The sequence below is a fragment of the Pithys albifrons genome, chromosome 22 (genome assembly GCF_047495875.1).
Source record: "Pithys albifrons albifrons isolate INPA30051 chromosome 22, PitAlb_v1, whole genome shotgun sequence".
Taxonomy (NCBI): domain Eukaryota; kingdom Metazoa; phylum Chordata; class Aves; order Passeriformes; family Thamnophilidae; genus Pithys; species Pithys albifrons.
The window spans coordinates 4,550,950-4,569,587 of NC_092479.1; the positions used below are offsets into that span (position 1 = coordinate 4,550,950).

The window sequence follows — 18,638 nt, forward strand, 5'->3', positions numbered from 1 at the left end:
GGGCTGGGCAGGCATCCTGCTGCCAGCTGGCCATGGCCCCTTCGTGTGCTCACACATACCTCCTGGCACAGCAGGGATGAAAACCTGTTGCTCTCACTTCTCCACATACTTCTTGGGGTAGGTAACACACCTTTTCCTGCTCCTGAAGGGAAGTTCAGTTCTCTGGCCACCTCCTGGAAGTCCCCTGTGCAAACCCTTTTTGTTGGAAGGAAGTCAGACATTGTTTCCATCTCAAATCTGTGTTTGAAATGCACTTGTTAACAAAAGTATGTTCTTAACTATGAATGAAGTTCTTTGCCTTTTGTAGTACATTGACCTCTTCAAGACTTACCTGTCCAGCCACTTATTTCCAACACTGCTATTCCAGACAACAGCATGGGGTATCATAGTCTTAGTAATTTGTCTGCCACCCACATCCATGTATTACCAAGGTTTTCAGAAAATCAAGTGGAGGAGAAGGACAGCAATTAATTTCATTTGATTCTGATGCTGCAACTATCTCTTCACACCCAGTTTGTTTCTAGGAAAACAAACGTAGTTCATATAAGTAAATCAGACCAAAGTGAGGAAAGGTCAAATGGATAGAGCTGAAAACGTAATATTCAGCTGCCCTTTCTGAAAAGGAGCTGTTATGGCATAAATCTATTGGATTTATCTTGCCTAGAAGCCTTGCCAGGGATTTCCAGTGGAAGGGCAGTCCTGGGCAGGTGACAAAGCTGCTGAAAACAGCACCTTGTAGAATCTGCTATACACTGGGCACATCAGCGACACTGAGGCTTTTACAGAGAGACAAGGAATCATGGTGGCTGTTCCTTAGTCGCAGTTCTGCTCAGGGTGAGTCTAGATAGCCTTCACTGCTCATGGGTGAGAGCACAGGGGGCAAACACCCATGTCTTGGCAGTGCAGAGATGCTCTGGACAAGTCTTGCCATAACTCCTTTCCTAACATGGGCCTGGCCTATGTTTGGTTCTGTGCTCAGATCACTGCAACAGAATTAGATTTCCCAAAGTAGACCTGTTCAAGCCAGTCTGAAAGAGATGCTCCCCCCTCTAAAAACAAGTTCATACAGTGAAGGGATATTCGTTTGTTTTTATTAAAACCAAAACTCTCAGTTGTGACCAGCTCCTGCTGCAGGGCTTTATTTCACTTAGGACCAGTGTTCTGTTGATCTGAAATTAAATGTAAAATGTGCAATAAATTATATTCAGCTGAGAATCAGTTCCCATTCCCTTTGCATCTGGAGGAGACTCCTGAAAATAAACCCCTGGAAAGCAAGGGTTGCAGGTTTTGTAAACATAACGGCATCCTCCATCCCCTCCAGCTCATTGACTGCTGCTGGTCATTGCTGGGTGGGACTGGAGGAACTGGGCAAAATCTCTTCCAGAAGCTCTTTGTTCGTGTCTTGTCACTGTATGAGGTGTGTAGTCAGGAGTGAGAGCCAGCCTGTAGGGACCAGGACAGGAGAGAATACTCTCAGGAGAGTGTACCTGGGAGCCAGTTGCTGGGTCAGTCTTTCCAGCCCACCTCCTTTTTCCCTCTTTCTGTCAGTGCCAAGTTTTGCCAAGACTGTAAGAACAGCCTCACTGTTGAACCACATTCCTGCTGTAAGCAGCTGCCATTTTACAGCCACAAATCCCTGGGACATCTTTTTATCACTGTATAATTCAAAATTACCAACAGAATTAAAAATAGAACCTAGTGCCATTTCCAAAAGGGTGAGCCACCTTTTCAGTTTGCCACAGTGTTAAGGCTGCTGCTTTGGAGGCAGCTGGCTGAGCAGCAATGCCTGTGGGGTCATGGCATGTACAGGAGCTGCAGGGTGGCACCAAGGCTTAGGTAGCCCTTGGGTCAGTTGGGGTCCTCTAGCAGTGGGGAGAGAAGAAGAGAAGAGGAAGGAGGGGTTCTCCTTCAGCACAACTCCAGGAGGGAACACCCTGGCCTGAGCTCCCTTTCTGAGTTCAGCCTTCACACCCCTCAGCAGGCCCCTGACACAGTGTCCCAGCTGCCTTCAGCCACCTGGGCAGCACCTGCCCCCCCACCCTGTGCCAGCCAAAAGGCTGCACTACCATATTCCATTCTCTCAGCAGAGGCTGGCAAGGAGCAGCTGCTCTGAAGAAAGGTGGGGACACCTGCCAGCACTTGCTATCCCTAACTGGGTGTATCATTTAGGGAAGAGCACTTGAAGCATCAGGTCTTGCTGCTGCCTAGCACAACAGCTCACACACCAGTAAATCACAACAGCAGACTCCCAAGTTTGGAATGAAACAAACTCATTATTCACTTATTTCACATTTAAGAAAAAAACATGGTTCATTGAAAGTTTTAATGAAAAAATAAAGTTCTGAATTAAACTATAATTATACATGGCTGAAAGTGATGAACTAAAAGAATGGAGGTGTTACTTTTTTATTTCTCTCTGCTGATATTGTAATGTGCTGGACTTGTCAGACACCACCCACTGGGATAAATCTGAAAAGGGAACAGAACAAGAGTCAGTCACATCGATTAGTGTTGAACCTCTGTGAAAAAGAGCCAGTTCACTTGGCAGTGCACCATTTCTCCCATAAAAGCTTCAGGAATGTGCTCCACGGAGGTCCAGTTGAACTGTGGACATGCTGTAAATGTGGAGATACCGATTTCAGAGCAGGTCCAGCCCTTGCACAGGAGCAGCCAGGATCTTCCAAAGCCTTTCTGGTTGCAGAGTGAAATGGCAGCATTGGAATACTTTGGTTATTTTTCTGGCTGCAAAGGACAGTCAGGCAGCAGTCAGGGGCAAGTCTTTGGCAAACTCCTTGGTGGTTCCACATAGCTTCTGAAGGCAGCAGAGCACGGTCATGGTCATGAGATTTCACAGAAGCTAGAGCTGGTTTTCTGAACCCAGAGTCAGCTGTTGCAGCTTCGTGGAACAGGATTCTTTTCAAGAAGTAGAACAGAACAGTTGCATGTCATGCAGCCCCGATGCCCTGCTCCAGGCTGGCAGACCTCTCATGTCCCCATGTCCCACATCATGGAGCCTCCAGGACCCTGTGGCACTGGCCTGCCTGAGGCTTTGGCAGCTTCAGGACATGTGCCTGAAGGAGGGCACCTGAGTCTGTGTCCTGGCAAGACCCTCGGTCATCACCAGGGCACATCTCCCAGTGAGGCAGTCCTCAGACAAGGCTGTGACTTGCAGAATTCAGGGATGTGTTCCTGCTGGCACAGCTGGTCTGCCTGTGGCTGCAGTACCAGCCAGTGCCTCCCCAAGCTTCCTGGTCTCCCTGGACAAAGCATACACTGTTCCCCAGGCATAACTTCAGAGAAATACCTCAAAATATCAACCCAATTTGTGTGATCCATGAGGATCCACTTGGTCATCAAGGAACAACACCAGCATCTCCCTGGCCTTGTGTATGACCTGTGACTCCCTGACATGGTTCTGAAGGGCTTTCCCTTGGGTTGACGCTGGCCAGGGCCTCAGTGCTCTCCTGTCCACTCCGCACTGGATGGATCCTCATTGCACTTCACCCTGTAGCTGTATTGCCTGTGTTTGCTTTGAGCTGTGTCATTGCTACCACTAGGGTAAAGATTCTGGCTTTTTGGTTACAGTCCAGTCTCAAAAAACAGTGAAAACACAAATCAACTTAGCTGTCATACTCAGATGGACATGATCAAATCCCAAACCAGATCTGCCAGGTTCTACATTTACTTTGGCCCCTTTTACAGTCCATGTTTGAATTCTGGGCTGAGAGGAGGGAGAGTCATCGTCTTGAAACAGCACCATGGAGGTTAACAAAGGGACAGGAAATAGAGCAGTTTCCCCCATAACACATTTGAGCCTATCATGCAAATAAAATCACAAAAAATCACTGTGAAGAGACCTTCTAGGAAGGAATCTGATACCGCTGATCCCCCCTGCTGCCTGTCCAGGAAAAGGGCTACTCTTTCCTGCCAAGGCACTGTCCCTTGGCACAGGAGGGAACCCCAAGTCCCATTTGCACTTGGACGATGCCGAAGCACAGAACTCCCATATTCCCAAGCCCGTGAAAGCGGCAGCAGATCGCACAGAGGCCAGTAGGACTGACACTGACTCCTACGGAGCCTTAGGATATCTACGACTGATCTATACGGACAAATGGGCAGGTATAATATTACACTGAATTTAAAACACAGGGCCATTTACTTTTCAGACTGTTCACACGGACTTCCTCCTCCTCCTCCCCTCCCTCTTTGGAGGAGGAGGAGGAGTTTCCTAGCACAGAGAAGATTTGCAGTTTCCCGATGGGATGAGAAAACCTACGTGGCAAAGGTATTGTACATTCTCCAGACATCACCCAGTCACCGTTAACCAGACAAAACTCCACCGAACTCAGAGAGCTTCGTCTGTCCCTCAAGACAGTCGGTATCTCGCCGCAGTTGTGACCAGTTGGCCTCTCCCAGCTCCAGCTGCCCACGGCTCGGCGATTCCTCATCCCTGGGCCGCGGGCCAGCCGGGCAGCTCTCCTGCCCAAGCAGCAGCAGTTTGGGGGAGCCCTTGGCGGCCACCTGGCCAGCGCCCACAGCCCGCCCGCCCGCGCAGCACACCAGCACGCGCCTCCCCCTAGTCCAGAAAGCGCCTACGCGAGCCCGTCCGGGAGCGGTTCGAGCGGCGAATGTCAAACTTGGAGTCCCGGCACTTCTGGCAGATGTAGATCTCTGGGACGTTTGACTTGCGGATTTTGGCGCAGGACAGGTGGATCCAGGTGTGGCACTCATTGCACTCGATCATTGGCCGCCCAGCGAAAGGCTTCATGCAGAAGCAAGTGACCAGGTCCCATGAGTCGTCATCTGCAAAGACAAATGGTAAAGCCACATTTTATAGTGGTTGACACTTCTCACCCACATTCGGAATTTTCTCTCCTCTTGTGCTAAATTAACTACCTGGATTTCAGACAGGCACTTTTCCGCTTTTTCCAGGTCTCTCTTGCGTGAGAAGAGACTCTCAGCGGTACATGGGATGCCATAATCCAGGAGAAGAGAACACGCTTATTCTATAAAGTCACAGCTTTTCACTCAGTTTATTGCAAAACAAGCCAACCCACTCCCTTTCCCCTGAAAACCCAACTGCTCCTGAATTCCACCCAGGCAGCACTCCTCAGCATTATCCTCATGCTATAAGTAAAGTACCAAAAAGATCAGCAACAGCACTGCCACTTCCACCTGGCTAACCCTTTTGGACAGTTAGGCCACCTACCTGAATCCACCATGATGTCCTCATCGTCACCAGTGCCGTCCTCATCCCGAAATACCACCTGCTTGCCCTGCCGAATGACCGTTCGTTTGCCCACACTCTGGATCTCCACTGTCTGCTCAGCTGTCACAGTGGGGTAGGAGACGCTGGATGGGGTGTCAGAGTCCCACACTGAGCAGTGCTCAGTCACTGACTGAGGGTCCCCCTCTGACGAGGGGCTCATCGGTGTCTCTGTGTAAGAGTCCTCCGCCTCCAGCTCCAGCAGCTTCTCCTCATAGTCCTCCTCTGCAGACACCTCTGTTTCCCTCCTTTTCAGCTTTTTCTTCTTCCTGATCTTATCAATTTGTTTTCTCTCCGGCAGGAAGTTGCTGGCCTTTGCCCGCTGGAACAGGGAACCGTATGGTTTCGCTCGCTTAAGCTGACTAAAGTTCTTTCTGTTCTTGGTGGGCAGGGACACAGAGGAGGGGGTGTCATTGAAGCGAGGATCCCAGCTATCGCTGTCAATCGTGCCTCCCGTGCTGTTGGGAGGGCTGGGGCTGTTCCTCAGCGGCGTTTCCTGGAAGCAGGTGACAGCCCTGCCTCAGAGCAGGCTCGGCGCGGCACCGGGCGCTGTCCTGTCCCCCGCGGCGCTGCTGCTCCCGCTATCTCCACGCGCCGCCCCGGCAACCTCCGGCCGGAGCGCCCGCGGAGCGGCGGCGGCAGCGACGCCGGATCCGACGTTTTTCACCCCGCCCACGGTGGCCACCCCCCGCCCCGTCCCCAGAGCCTCCGGCCGCCGCCGTTCCCCTTTTGTTCAGGCCCGGCGCGGGGCCGTGACCGCGGGAGCCGTTGGTGGGACACACCACCCCAGTGCCCCCCCGGTGTCCTTCCGGTACCCGGTGCCCTCCCCAGAGCCCCCCGGTGCAACTCACCTCCTGCGGATACGGGGTGTAGCCGGCGTAGGCCAGGACAAAGGTGCAGAACTTGTTGAAGTCCTCCACGGTGCGGTGCCGCCGGGAACCGGGGGAGAAGTCCTACGGGAACTGGGTGTGAGCGGCGGCGGCCGCAGGGCCGGGCCCGCCGAGGGGCGGGGAGGGGGAGGCGCCGCCGCTGCCGCCGCTCCCACCGCCCCCGCAGCGGCGGAACCGGGCAGAGCCCCCCACCTCCCCATCGCCCCCGGTGTCGGTACCGAGCCCCCAGGCAGCCCCCTCCGGCGGCGGGCACGGCGGGGCGGCGCCGCCGCCATTCCTCGCCCCGCCGCCAACAAGATGGCCCCGACCCCGGCCCAGCGGTGGAGAGCGGGCAGCGGCGCTCGGGCCCGGCCGAACCGGGCACGGAAAGGCCCGACCAGGCAGGGCAGGGCCCGGCCGGACCGGGCGGCGGGAGACGCTCCCCCTCCCCTCTTTCCCCGTCCCCTCCCCTTTCGTGCCCCCCCGGGGCCCCGCTCACCTCCGGGGCGAACGGCGAGGCGCAGGAGTCGGAGTCCATGTCCCGGCGCGGGGGGCGCGGGCGGGGCCGGGGCGGCGGCGGCGGCGGCGGCGGCGGCCGGGCAGTGCCGACACCGCGAGCCGCTCGGTGCCGGCGGGAGGCGGGGAAGGGGCGGCCGCCCGCGCGGGGCCGCCGGGAGCCGTAGTCCGGGCGTGCGCAGTGCCGGGCGCGGGGCGCGCCGGGAGCGGCGGAGGGGCGGGGGCGGCGCCGGCAGCGGCGGAGAGAGCGCAGCGAGGAGCGGAGCGGAGAAGAGAGGAGAGCGGGCGGAGAGCGGATCGGTGAGCGGGGCCCGGGGCGGTTCTTACTGGGTGGCTGCGGGCACGGGCCCGGGTGGGAGGTGGCGGCCCTGGGCTCACCGCAGGGCCCGGCCGGTGTTGGCGGCGGGACGGGCGGTGACGGGATGGGCCGGGCAGGGCGCCGACGGCGCGACCTCGGGACGCGCCTTTTCGCCCGCAGTAGCGCCTGGAGCCGCGCTCAGGGTGAGGCTCCCTCAATGACACCCGCTCTGGGGGCTGCCCCGCTGCCCTCCCGGTACCGTCGAGCGTGGTACCTCCCGCGGCCGCGGGGCTCGGCGGGGTGGCTGCGGGGCCCCGGGACCGTCCCGAACGGGGCCCCGCTGGCAAAGGCACCGCGTTTCGCAAGGGCCGCTCCCGGGGGGCTCCCGGCCGGGCGCGGCACAGGACGGGCTCCCTGAGGGCAGCCGTCGGGCCCGGCGGCTCGGCTCAGGGAGTGACCCCGGTGCGCTCCCCGCAGGCTCGGCATGGCGACCGGCACGGGCACCGGCGGGACGACGGCGGCGGCGGCTCCAGCTGCGGGAGAACCGGCGCACGCGGTGTCGCTGCTGCGGGGTCTGAGCGCGCTGCGGGCTGAGCGGAGCCTGCTGGACGTGACAGTGGTGGCCGGCGGGCGGGAGTTCGGGGCTCACCGAGCCGTCCTGGCCGCAGCCTCGGGGTATTTCCGCGCCATGTTCGGCGGGGCCCTGCGCGAGTCGCGGGCCGAGCGTGTGCGGCTGCACGGAGTGGAGCCCGAGTGCCTGGCGCGGCTCCTCGACTTCGCATACACCGGCCGCGTGGGCCGCCTGGGCCCCGACATCGCCGAGCGCCTGCTGCGCGCTGCCGACCTGCTGCAGTTCCCTGCCGTCAAGGATGCCTGCGGTGCCTGGCTGGCCCGGCAGCTGGAGCCCGCCAACGCCCTGGACATGCAGGACTTCGCTGAAGCCTTTGCCTGCCCGGCGCTGGCAGCCGCTGCCCACCGCTTCGTGCTGCGGCACGTGGGTGAGCTGGGTGCCCAGCTGGAGCGGCTGCCGCTGGCGCGCCTCCTCTCCTACCTGCGGGACGACGGGCTCTGCATCCCCAAGGAGGAGGCTGCTTTCCAGCTGGCGCTGCGCTGGGTGCGCGCCGACCCTGCCGCCCGCGCCCCGCTGCTGCCCCAGCTCCTGGCACATGTCCGCCTGCCCTTCGTGCGTCGCTTCTACCTGCTGGCCCACGTGGAGAGCGAGCCGCTGGTGGCTCGCTGCCCGCCCTGCCTGCGCCTCCTGCGCGAGGCCCGCGACTTCCAGGCCGCCCGCCTCGACCGCCACGACTGGGGACCCTGCGCCCGCATGCGCCCCCGGCCCTCCACAGGCCTCGCTGAGATTCTCGTCCTTGTCGGCGGCTGCGACCGCGACTGCGACGAGCTGGTCACCGTCGACTGCTACAACCCGCGCACCGGCCACTGGCGCTACTTGGCCGAGTTCCCTGAGCACCTGGGCGGGGGCTACAGCGTTGCCGCGCTGGGCAATGACATCTATGTCACTGGTAAGGCACACAGTGTGTGAGGACACCCACCAGGGTGGAGATAGATGTTGAAAGTATGTGGGTTCTAGCAGTGAGCTTTTCCTGGGAAGCAGACAGTCTGGGACTCGGCTTGGGTGCCTGGAGCCTGCTGGCAGGCGTGGAGACTCCTGGAGTTGGTGCTGGATTTAGCAGCTGGTCTCAGTCCAGGAGCTATTTTGTCATGACTAATGCTGCTGAGCACGCAGGCAGAAGTCACAGATCTTGCAGTTAGAATTTTCTAACTGTCACTCTGAGGGACAGGGGTGACTTTAGAGGGTTTTGAGTTTCTCTCTGTGAAGGTGTTTGGATTCGGAGCCCTGTGAATCACAAGCCAGGCACATGCTCAAGGCGTAGGTGCGTCAGAAAGCCCCAGGTTCCTCAGCCAGCCCCTGTGAGTCACAGTACCTTCCCCAGCACAAATCCTGCCTCTTCATAGTCCATGGGGGTTACAATTACTTCTGTCAAGGTGACACCAGTGTATGAATTCAGCTGTTAATCTACATGCAGATGCTGTCTTTGAACTACATCCCTGTAGCTGGAGCAGCAGCCCTGCGGCAATTGTAACAAGACAAGGCCCAGGAAAGCAGGTGCTGTGGAACAGTGTACTCTGGGTGTGCAGGACACACTGGCAGAGCTTTGAAGGGCAAGTCTTACGCAGATGGCCAGAAAACTCTGTGTTCTTTAGTCACAACCAGAAAACAAGGCTCTGCTTTAAGGGCAGGGTTGTAAAAATGGCCACATGGCTTGTTTGTACAAACACCCTTACATCCCATGGGAGCTTCCTGGAGTGATCCCCAGTGGGTCTGTGAAGTCCAGTCTTGCCAGGAGCCATGTGCAAGGCTGCTGCTGGGCCACTGTTCTGCTCAGTGTCAGTGTGGTGCAGCAGGGCCAGGAGGTTCCTGACCTGCCGTTGGTACCGCTGCCTTAGCTGCTTCAGGGCAGCAAATTGGGAGAGAAATTGGGGCTTAGAGGATGGAGACAGTGAAACCTGGGAGACTTGTTTTGATTCATGGTTGAGCATGAACTAAAAAGGATGTGGGAGAAATCCTCCCTGTCTTGCTGGAATCAGTGCAAAACTCACATTCAAATTCTCATGGCACACACTAGTGCCGTCCCCCAGAACCAAAATGCTGCCCTAACAGCCCAGGGCAGTGGGAGGGGTTGTGTGCAGAAAGTGGAGCTGGAGCTGTAGCAGAGGTGCCAGTACCAAGCCAAGCACTCCCCTCCATCACCCTGCCCTGCACAGAGCCAGGCTCTGACACATGTCATGCTGTGCCACAGGGGGCTCGGATGGGTCCAGGCTGTACGACTGCGTCTGGAGGTACAATTCCAGTGTGAACGAGTGGACGGAGGTGTCGCCCATGCTGAAAGCCAGGGAATACCACAGCTCCACAGTCCTGGATGGGCTGCTCTACGTGGTTGCCTCTGACAGCACAGAGCGCTATGACCACGCGCTGGACAGCTGGGAAGCCCTGCAGCCCATGCTGTATCCCATGGACAACTGCTCCACCACCTCATGCCGTGGGAAGCTGTTTGCCATCGGCTCCCTGGCTGGCAAAGAGTCCATGGTCATGCAGTGCTACGACCCTGACAGCGACCTCTGGTCCCTTGTCAACTGCGGCCACCTGCCCCCCTGGTCCTTCGCCCCAAAGACCGTCACACTCAATGGCCTCATGTACTTCATAAGGTGAGTAGTGGGAGCCATCACCTCCCTGTCCATGTCCCTGTGGGGAGAGCACAGAGCTTCCCTGGGAAGGTGTGTGGATTTTGGAGGTGCTGGAGGGAGGGCACTGAGTTGCGACAGCACAGCAGTGGTTCCTCTGATGCTGCTGGTGGGGAACCCTTAAAATTGTGTAGAAATGTCTGAGTGTAACCCCAGGCTGGGGAACAGCCAGGTGTAAATCCGGCTGAAGTCAGCAGCGCTGCTTAAAAATTGGCTTCTCGGATTCCTTGGCTCCTGGTTCAGCCCCCCTTGTTGCTATAAATAAGCACATAAGCTCCAAGAAAACATTAAACTCTAGCACAGGAGAGGACATCTTCCGTCTCAGCAGTGATAAGAGGGCTGAAGATGAAGTGATTGGTCACTATTTTTAAGTGCCTTTCCAAGTTGGGACTTAATTACCCATCTGAAGCTGTCCTGGTGGCGCAAATACTTCAGTTATCCGCTTAATTAAAAATAAACGGAAAGGCATGCTAGGGCTGCAGTGTTTCATCTCCCTGTCTGTTGACTCTGAGCAAACAGAGACTTCTCTGAGGGCCTCCAGCCACTTCTCTTTTTTTAAGCTCCTCTTGGCTTCACATAAAGCAGCAGCTTTGGCCCAAGACCTTATATTTGAACCCTTCGGGTCCAGCTGAGTGTCTTGCTGACGTCTGTTTGAGTCACCTGGTTTCAGTCCATCCTGACGGAGTGTTGCAGCTGCTCACTCCTTGTCACAAGCTGATTCTGTAGAATTTCATTTTAAAATACTGATGATTGACACTTAGGATTTCAGATCATTTGTGCATCTGCAGGAGTCAGTGAAAAGGCAGTCAGGATCAGGTGTTCTCTCTGCATTTTATGTGCTGAGTATGGGCTGCTGGTCCATGTAGAGCTGTAGGATAATTTTTGGAGGGCAGAGGAATAGATAACATGTAAAAGTAGCAAATTCAATTTTTGGTTTGTTTTAATAGCTCAGACTAAAGCCTCTGAGCGATGATCCCTCATGCTGGGACTGATTTTATACCTGTAGATACAGCACAGCAGTGAGGCTCAGGTGTTCTCTGCAGCCACCCTAGAGCTGACCCCGAGCGGGGAGAGGAGGCCCTGGCCCAGCTGCTGGCCCTGCCTGGAGCTGCCTCACAGCCTCTTGATCCTGTCTGTACCAGGACTGTCTTGGAAGGACTGACAGCTTCTCTTCAGCTGCCCTGACCTTGTCCTTCTCACATTCTTGTGTCAGTGTCTCTGTGTTGCAAATGTCCCTCACCTGTCACTGTCGCCCTCCTGTCTGGCAAGTGGGGTGGGTGAGAGAAGCCTTGGGGGATTATGCAGCCCCTCCAGCTTCTCCCTCCTCCCACACACCTAAATTTGGCATTGGCGAAAAACTCAAGTAGAGTTTTTAGAATGCAGAAGAGTAATTTTGTGTTCTCTCCCCCAGAGACGACTCAGCTGAAGTGGATGTTTACAATCCAGCAAAGAATGAATGGGATAAAATCCCTGCCATGCTTCAGGTAGGACATTTGCATCCCTCCAGGATGCCTGAAGTGTTACAAATGAGCTTTATTTACCTTTGAAAACTTAGAGCTCTTTAGATCAGAACCCCTTGCATGTGGAACAGGTTTAAATGTATCAGAGTCATCAGGAAGACAAAATCCCAGATGTGGTGGCTTGTCTTGTGTGTTCAGCTCAGCACATGAGAGCTGTGGGCAGCGCTGGTTCAGAGCCTGAGCTGCAGCTGGCAGGTACAGACCCTCCTCCAAGGAGCAACTGCCAGACTTGCACTCACCACCTCAATCAGCTGCCAGATGGGGCAAACACCCCTGATCATGGTGTGTATTTATTGTTGCTTTGCAGGTTCACGTCGGGGGGAGCGTAGCTGTGCTTGGTGGGAAGCTCTACGTCTCCGGGGGCTATGATAACACGTTTGAACTCTCGGATGTCCTGGAAGCCTATGACCCTGAGACACGAACGTGGAGTGTGGTGGGCCGGCTCCCTGAGCCCATCTTCTGGCATGGCAGCGTCAGCATATTCCGGCAGTTCATGCCAGAAACCACACAGGAAGATGACAGTATTACACTGGACAACACCATCAGCTTGAGCAGGCAGAACCAAAACCTTCACAACCAGAACCTCAACGAGCTGCCTTAGCACAGGGAACTTGACACGTGTCCCTCATCCAGAACCTGGGCTGCTTCTGGAGAAGGCTGAGGCAAACCAGTGCTTGGAAACAAAACCACACTGATCACAGAGCAAATGAGAACTCTGGCTGTTGGATGTGCTGCTGTGTGACTGTAGGCAATGAGGCCTCCACTGCCTCCCTCGGCCCTTCGCTGCTCATAGGGACCTGAGAGCTGATCCCTCGGGAAAACGATCGCGCTGACCCACACCACAGCACTGCCACTTACAGCTTGTGACTGGACACCTTTCACTGGGAGCTCCTTCACCCCACAATATGTTTGCCACCAAACTGCTTCCTTTGGTTTCTTTTTTGGGAGGGTTCTGTCTGGTAAGACAGTGGTCTGGACCCCTCCTCTATTCTGTGCCTCAGAGGGAGACAGGCTTCCTGTGCACGTGTTGGAATTGAATGGTAGTTATTTTAGGGTTTTTTTCTCTTTTTTGTTTGGCGTTTGCAGTTTTTTTGGCCTGTGTAAGATTTGCCTTTATACTTGCCCAAGTGCCCTGGCCAGGTGGGCTGTTTATCTACCTTTGCTGAAAAGCAGCTGCTTGGTTTATTCATGGAACATTTCTGGAACAAGCAAACAGCTGAACCTGTGGCACAGCTCCCTGAGAGCAAGTGCTGCACCTTCAGGAGAAAACTGAAGTGTGACAGTGGCTCAGGTGTGGCACGATGTGTTTGATTTTTGGTCTTTCATTTTTAACCAGTAGAGGAGAAGTTTTAAACTGAATTCAGAGATGAAAATCCCGCATATTCGATCGCCACACCCCTCAGCCCTGGGGAACTCAGGCTGTTCTCCAGTCTGGAACACTTGACAGTGCCTTGAGACCACCATGTCCTGGTGGGGACTGTGCAGGGCCTGGCATGGCTGCCCCTTGGTGTCAAACCCTCCTGGTGCTGCCACACGCCAGGGTGGGCCCCCTGTGGGCAGAGCCAGGCAGGGGGGTCACTGGGGCCTGCAATTTGGGACAGCTGCTGCTTTTCTGGGAGCAGCCCATCCACGCTGGCCCATGCTTGGGGAGAGCGGGCAAGCGCCGGCAGCTGGACAGCACTGCAGCCCGAGGCATTTCTGCTGAGCTATAAATAGCACACACAGCAGTGCTCACTGCTGGACCCCCAGTCCCACCTGCTGAGCAGCTACAGATCTGTATTTATTTTTTTTTAGAATTCATTGTGTTGAATCTTCTAGTACAGTTGAACTTCATCCTTTGAAACAAAGGCATTTTACATTTGCAGATAATGTATTTTTATTCTCATAGTTTGTTTTTAAATTTACTTGCAGCAGTCAAGTTAAATAAAACCTGTTACACAATTCTGTCGTCTGTGAGGGAAAAGGGCCTGGAGTAAGATTTTACTGGGACTATCTCATTCCAGGACACTTAAAACTGCTGCCTTTCTGCCTCCTTGGTGAGTAGAGGGGGAAAGGGGAAGAGAGTGTGGTTGCAGCCCTGGGGGGTGAGGGTACAAACGGGGATCCCTCCTGACCTTGGCACCGCTCAGGAAGTGGTTATCCCTCCCATCAACCCTGGATCGCATTTGGGACGGAGATAAGTGCCTGTCCCTGAACAATAGGAGCTCAGGCACAGTGTGGATGCTAGAGTGGGTTTCGAGTGAACTTGCAGCTCCATTATTCCACCACTGAGGAGACACAGGTCCTGCCCCCCTTTAATGGGAGAAAGAAAGAGCAATTGAGAGAAGACTGACAAAACAAAGGAGAAATAAGGCACAAGTTTAACGGAGAAGACAATCTTTTCACATGCGTTAAAGAAAAGGGCAGAGCTGCTCCCTCTGGAGGAAGGTGAGCTTTAATCATGAGCAGGGTGAGAGGGCTGGAGGAAAGAGCGCAGCACCAGCTCCTCCAGCAGGTGTCAGAAAGTGAGTCACAGTACGACAGGAACAGGTCAGTCCCATCTCCCTGCGCAGTGCATGGACACTGGCTGGAGTGGCCAGTTTGAGCCATTCCTTCATTTGACATTCAATCACAACATCATGGTGACTTCCCTTCCCTGCAGTCTGTGGTGAGAGATTGGAAGGGAAGGAGGGAAGGGGACGGATGTACTACTCAAAAGAGTAAGTGTGGCAGAGAGTAGCTCAGTCCGACACTGGACTGTGTTTCGGTGGAAAGGCAGCTGCACTATGTCTCACAGTCTTCAGGAATCGTCGTTGTTATAATCAGAGATTGCTCAATCACATCTGCCGTGGAGAAGTTCTCGTTTGAGCAGAGTCTCTGTGCAGGGACCTCCTCAGACAGTGGCCCGTGGGCCAGTGCCTCCACAATCACCTCGGCTGAGCCCACCTCCAGCTCTGGGGGCGGCTGCAGCACCACCATCACATCCTTCTCATCCTCAATTATTAAGTTCCGCAGCTTCCGCTGCCGGGGGTTGTAGTTCTCCACGCGGTCGTGGATCTCCATGTGACGCCTCAAGTGAGCCTGTGAAGGAACGGGCACAGGGAGGGGCCTGGTGAGGGCCGGCTCCTGGCACCGTGCGGGGCCCTGGAGGTGGGGAAGGCCTCACCTGCCGCGTGAACTTGTACCCGCACTCAGTGCACTCAAACTTCCTCACGCCCTTATGCCGGCGGATATGGACACGCAGCTGTTCCACTGCTGGGAAGGGAAGGGAAGTGAGAGCCCGTAGGCAGCAGTTTCACGTTGTACATGCTCACAGTGATGCCAAGCTGCCCATGGGAAGGAGGCAGCTCCTGCAGAGCCCTGTGAAAGCCGGAGCCTTGGTGTTACCTTTGAACGTCTTCCCACAGATGTGGCAGAAGTGGGGCCGGCCCTCCTGGTGCCGGCTGGCGATGTGCCTCAGCAGCGGCCCCTTCTCCGTGAAACGCTGCTCGCAGAACTCGCAGCTGAATGGCCGCTCCCCAGTGTGCGTCCGGTTGTGCTTGTCCAGGCTTGCTGCCATTAGCAGGGGAACAGAGGGGCAGAACAGCCAGTCAGTGGTGTGGCACATGCCTCCCATCACAGGGATCAGCAGGCTGGGTCAGGCTGCTAGGAGAGCGAGAGCAACACAAACAGCAGCTGCCTGCTCCAGGTAGGGATCATGGGGAACACCAGTTTTTTCCCCTTCTGTGCCATGAAGGCAGTGGAGGTGACAGGAACATGCTTTCCTTGGCATCAGCCTGCACTCACAAGAGCATGGCTTTGCTCCTGGGGAAGCTGCTTTCTGGATGTCAGAGTATGGTGCTTGACATGACCCGCCCCAGCCACACCCGGGGATACCTTGTGTGCGAAAGGTCTTGCCGCAGAGATGGCACTGGAAGGGCTTCTCGCCGGTGTGCGTGCGCAGGTGCATGTTGAGGTTGGCTTTCTGCGTGAAAGCGTGGTGGCAAAACTCGCACACGTAGGGCCGCTCATTCCTGTAGGCAGGGAAAACTCAGCATCATCTGTCTCCACTGGCTTCAGTTGGGTCTCACCCCAACACCTCCGTGAAGGGGGCACTCCCTTCAGACAATCTCCAGACCCACAGGGGAGGGAGTGCAGCCAGGAGAGCCAGGGTGATAAAAGGGAGGACTCAGCTCACATCATACCTGTGCTTGGCCTTGATGTGCATCTGCAGGCCATTACGGCTCGAGGCCCTGTGCCCACACTCCTCACACACAAACAGCTTCTCTCCACGGTGTTTGAAGGCCTCGTGCAGGCGCAGCTCTGTCCGGGACAGAAAGCACTTGGAGCAGGTTGAGCACTGCAAGGCCATAGGAGAGGAGGGTTAGGTACACCTGCACCAGACTCACTTGTGCCCAACACCTGACACTGCCTTGGCTGCTCCAGGGCCCCTTCCTGCAGCAGCCACAGCAGCAACCCCAACTCAGAGACATCCAGTGATATGGGACAGCCTAACAGAGGCAAAATGCTGCTCAGTGCTTGGGTCTATCAGCAGCTGCTGTACACAAAAAAGCCCATTTCCAGCAGCTCTCACTAAGTGCTCATCTCACTAAGAGAGCCAGAGTGGACATGGATACCATTCCCTAGGCCAGGCCTGTGTGCAGGATTGCACCCTCCTCAATATCCTGGTCCCTACCGCATGTGGCTTGGGCGCGCCGTGCAGTTTTATCATGTGGCTCTGCAGGTCCTTCTTCTGCATGAACTGCTGCGAGCATGAAGAGCACTGCAAAACAGGAGAGGGGGATCAGCTTCCAGTTGCAACCACAGAGTGGTTTTGGAGCAAGGAGAGGATCTGTGGACGATCAGAACAGATTCCTTGTATGACTGTAGAAAACAGTTGCTTGTGGTGCCTCCCTGGAGCACATTCCAGCTCAGAGACAGGGAATGACCCTTACTGGGCTGTCATGGACTGGGGATGGGACCTGGTGCACTTGGGTCCCAGACAGACTGGGCCAGGCTGCTCCAGAAAGGAAAGGCTTGCCCCCACTCTGTGCCAGTGTCCAGTGGTATCCATAGGGATGTCATATGCCAGCACTGCTGACCTTGTATGGCATCTCCCCGGTGTGTGACACCATGTGCAGTCGCAGCTCCATCCGCCGCTTGAACACCTCTGGGCACACTGAGCACGTGAACACCTGCGAGAGACAGGGCAGCATCAGCTTCTCTGTGCATCAGGCACAAGCTGCTGCCACCCTGGTCCTGGCCCTGGGGATCCCAGCCACACGGGTCCCAGCTCTGGGGGTCCCAACCATGGAACATGTGTCATGCAGGTGCCTGTTCAGAGCTGAGCATGACCTGGGGCTGGGAGGAGGCTCCACTTCCCCTCCTGATGGATGGCAGCCACACTCCAGCCCAGTGGGGCAACTCTTGGGAGTACCTGTTCCGATCGGTTCATGCAGTTCCTGGCTTCATGTTCCAGGAGATTCTCTTTTCTAAAGTAACATTTGCCACACTTGGAACACTCAAAGGGCTTCTCTCCAGTATGTTTCCTGGAGGGATACAAATGGAGAACCCCATCACTGCCTGTCCAACAGCAGCTGCACAGACAGGCATGGGAGGACATAGTGAAAGGTGAGGCAGCTTTTTCCCCCTCTCCCCCCAGTGCCACTGTTCAGTCACCCTAAAGCTGCTTTTCTGCCACTTTCAGGGCCCCTCAGAGCCTGGTCACGCTGTCAGTGCCCACTGTGCTCTGCAGAACCTCGATTCTGCAGGGCCAAGGTGAAGCTCAAGACCTCACTGCAGGGCCCTGCTCTGCTCTGTGATCCACCCCAGAGATGCTCACAGAGCCCGACCACGTTTCCCACAGCCCTCAAAATCTCCCCCAGCCTGCGCTGATCTGAAAGCCCGCAAGGACGATTTGCCATTGCCCACCTGCAGCCAGCACAGCCCTTCAGGAGCCCCCACCGCCACCTTCCTGAGCCACAGCCCAGGGCCATCCTAGGACCATTGCTGCATCCCTCGAGTATGTTTCAGAGACATATAAACCTCCCTCAGGTCAGAGCACTCCCAGGGGCAGCGGGGACCCTCCTTTCCATCCCGAGGGATGCCGAGGCGTTGGGAACAGCTGGCAAAAGCGGGGCCTCCCTTTTTCCCCCGGGAAGGGGCAGAGCTGTGCGGACGGCGCATCCCCGCTCGCGCGCAAGGGGAAGGAGAAGTCGAAGCGTTTACCTGTTGTGCACTTTAAGGTAATATTTGCTGAGGAAGGTTTTATGACATGTGGGGCACTCGACCGGCACCGCTGTACCTTTTCTGCTCCCCGGCGCCTTTCCCGGGGCGGGGGAGCTCTTTTTGCTCCGTAGCGCCTTTTTGTCAGAGAGGGGCTCGGCGTCGCCATCCCCCAACCCGCCGCCGCCCGCCGCCGCCTCCTCCGGGGCCGGGGGGGAGCCCTGCGAGGGAACAGCGGCGTCACCGCGCCGCGCCCGCCGCCAGGCCCCGGCCCCGCCGCCCCGCTCCCGGCCCCATCACGCACCGCCTGCCCGCCGGGCTGCGGGGCCGCCGCGGGCTCCGTGCGGGCGGCGCGGCGGAGGCGCGGGCGGAAGGCTCGGCACAGTGCCACGGCGTCGGGCACGCCGAGCTGCTCGGCGGCCGCCAGCAGGCGGGCGCGGTTGTGCGCCGTGAGCGCCAGGCGCCCGGTGTAGAAAAAGTCGAGCAGCAGCTGGAAGGTGTCGGCGAGGCCGTCGGGCAGCGCCACGGGCCCGCCGGGGCCGCGCGCGCGGAAGAAGCGGGAGCAGCTGGCGAGCACCGGCCAGTGCGCTCGGAACTCGCGGCCGCCCACGCCGAGCGTCGCGTCGCAGAACTGCCCGGCCGCTCGCTGCCGGTTCAGCTCCCGCAGCACCCGCACGCTGTGCGCCGCCGCCGCCGCCATCGCCGCGCCCCGCACTGCCGGCACC

The 18,638-nt window shown here is 56.9% G+C and overlaps 3 protein-coding genes across 3 annotated transcripts; 1 reads left to right on the top strand and 2 right to left on the bottom strand.

Annotated features, from left to right (window-relative positions):
• Positions 1–2,291: 2,291 nt before the first annotated feature.
• Positions 2,292–6,795, bottom strand: PHF13 (PHD finger protein 13). The gene is made up of 4 exons (XM_071575497.1): positions 6,635–6,795; positions 6,118–6,219; positions 5,210–5,762; positions 2,292–4,803 (listed from the first exon to the last, which is right to left on the bottom strand). Exons 1-4 carry the CDS (start codon positions 6,671–6,673, stop codon positions 4,577–4,579), a joined length of 921 nt encoding a protein of 306 aa, XP_071431598.1. The 5' UTR covers positions 6,674–6,795; the 3' UTR covers positions 2,292–4,576.
• Positions 6,796–6,827: 32 nt separating this feature from the next.
• KLHL21 (kelch like family member 21) lies at positions 6,828–13,671 on the top strand. Its single transcript, XM_071575495.1, has 5 exons — positions 6,828–6,951; positions 7,427–8,469; positions 9,769–10,174; positions 11,622–11,694; positions 12,038–13,671. The coding sequence occupies exons 2-5, from the start codon at positions 7,434–7,436 to the stop codon at positions 12,329–12,331; spliced, it is 1,809 nt and encodes a 602-aa protein (XP_071431596.1). The 5' UTR covers positions 6,828–6,951; positions 7,427–7,433; the 3' UTR covers positions 12,332–13,671.
• Positions 13,672–13,986: 315 nt separating this feature from the next.
• ZBTB48 (zinc finger and BTB domain containing 48) lies at positions 13,987–18,613 on the bottom strand. Its single transcript, XM_071575494.1, is given in 10 exon segments — positions 13,987–14,790; positions 14,876–14,964; positions 15,097–15,261; positions 15,586–15,722; positions 15,894–16,048; positions 16,385–16,471; positions 16,791–16,883; positions 17,126–17,237; positions 17,917–18,145; positions 18,148–18,613. Coding segments are annotated over 10 exon segments (1,830 nt in total). The 3' UTR covers positions 13,987–14,493.
• Positions 18,614–18,638: the final 25 nt, after the last annotated feature.

Bases quoted from the DNA above. Each gene is read 5' to 3' on its own strand.
- KLHL21 (XM_071575495.1), top strand. From the start codon at position 7,434: ATGGCGACCGGCACGGGCACCGGCGGGACGACGGCGGCGGCGGCTCCA. The intron at 10,175-11,621 runs GTGAGTAGTGGG...TCTCTCCCCCAG, and splicing joins GGCCTCATGTACTTCATAAG to AGACGACTCAGCTGAAGTGG. The intron at 11,695-12,037 runs GTAGGACATTTG...GTTGCTTTGCAG, and splicing joins AAATCCCTGCCATGCTTCAG to GTTCACGTCGGGGGGAGCGT.
- PHF13 (XM_071575497.1), bottom strand. From the start codon at position 6,673: ATGGACTCCGACTCCTGCGCCTCGCCGTTCGCCCCGGAG. The intron at 6,220-6,634 runs GTGAGCGGGGCC...CAGTTCCCGTAG, and splicing joins CCTCGCCGTTCGCCCCGGAG to GACTTCTCCCCCGGTTCCCG. The intron at 5,763-6,117 runs GTGAGTTGCACC...ACCTGCTTCCAG, and splicing joins ACACCCCGTATCCGCAGGAG to GAAACGCCGCTGAGGAACAG.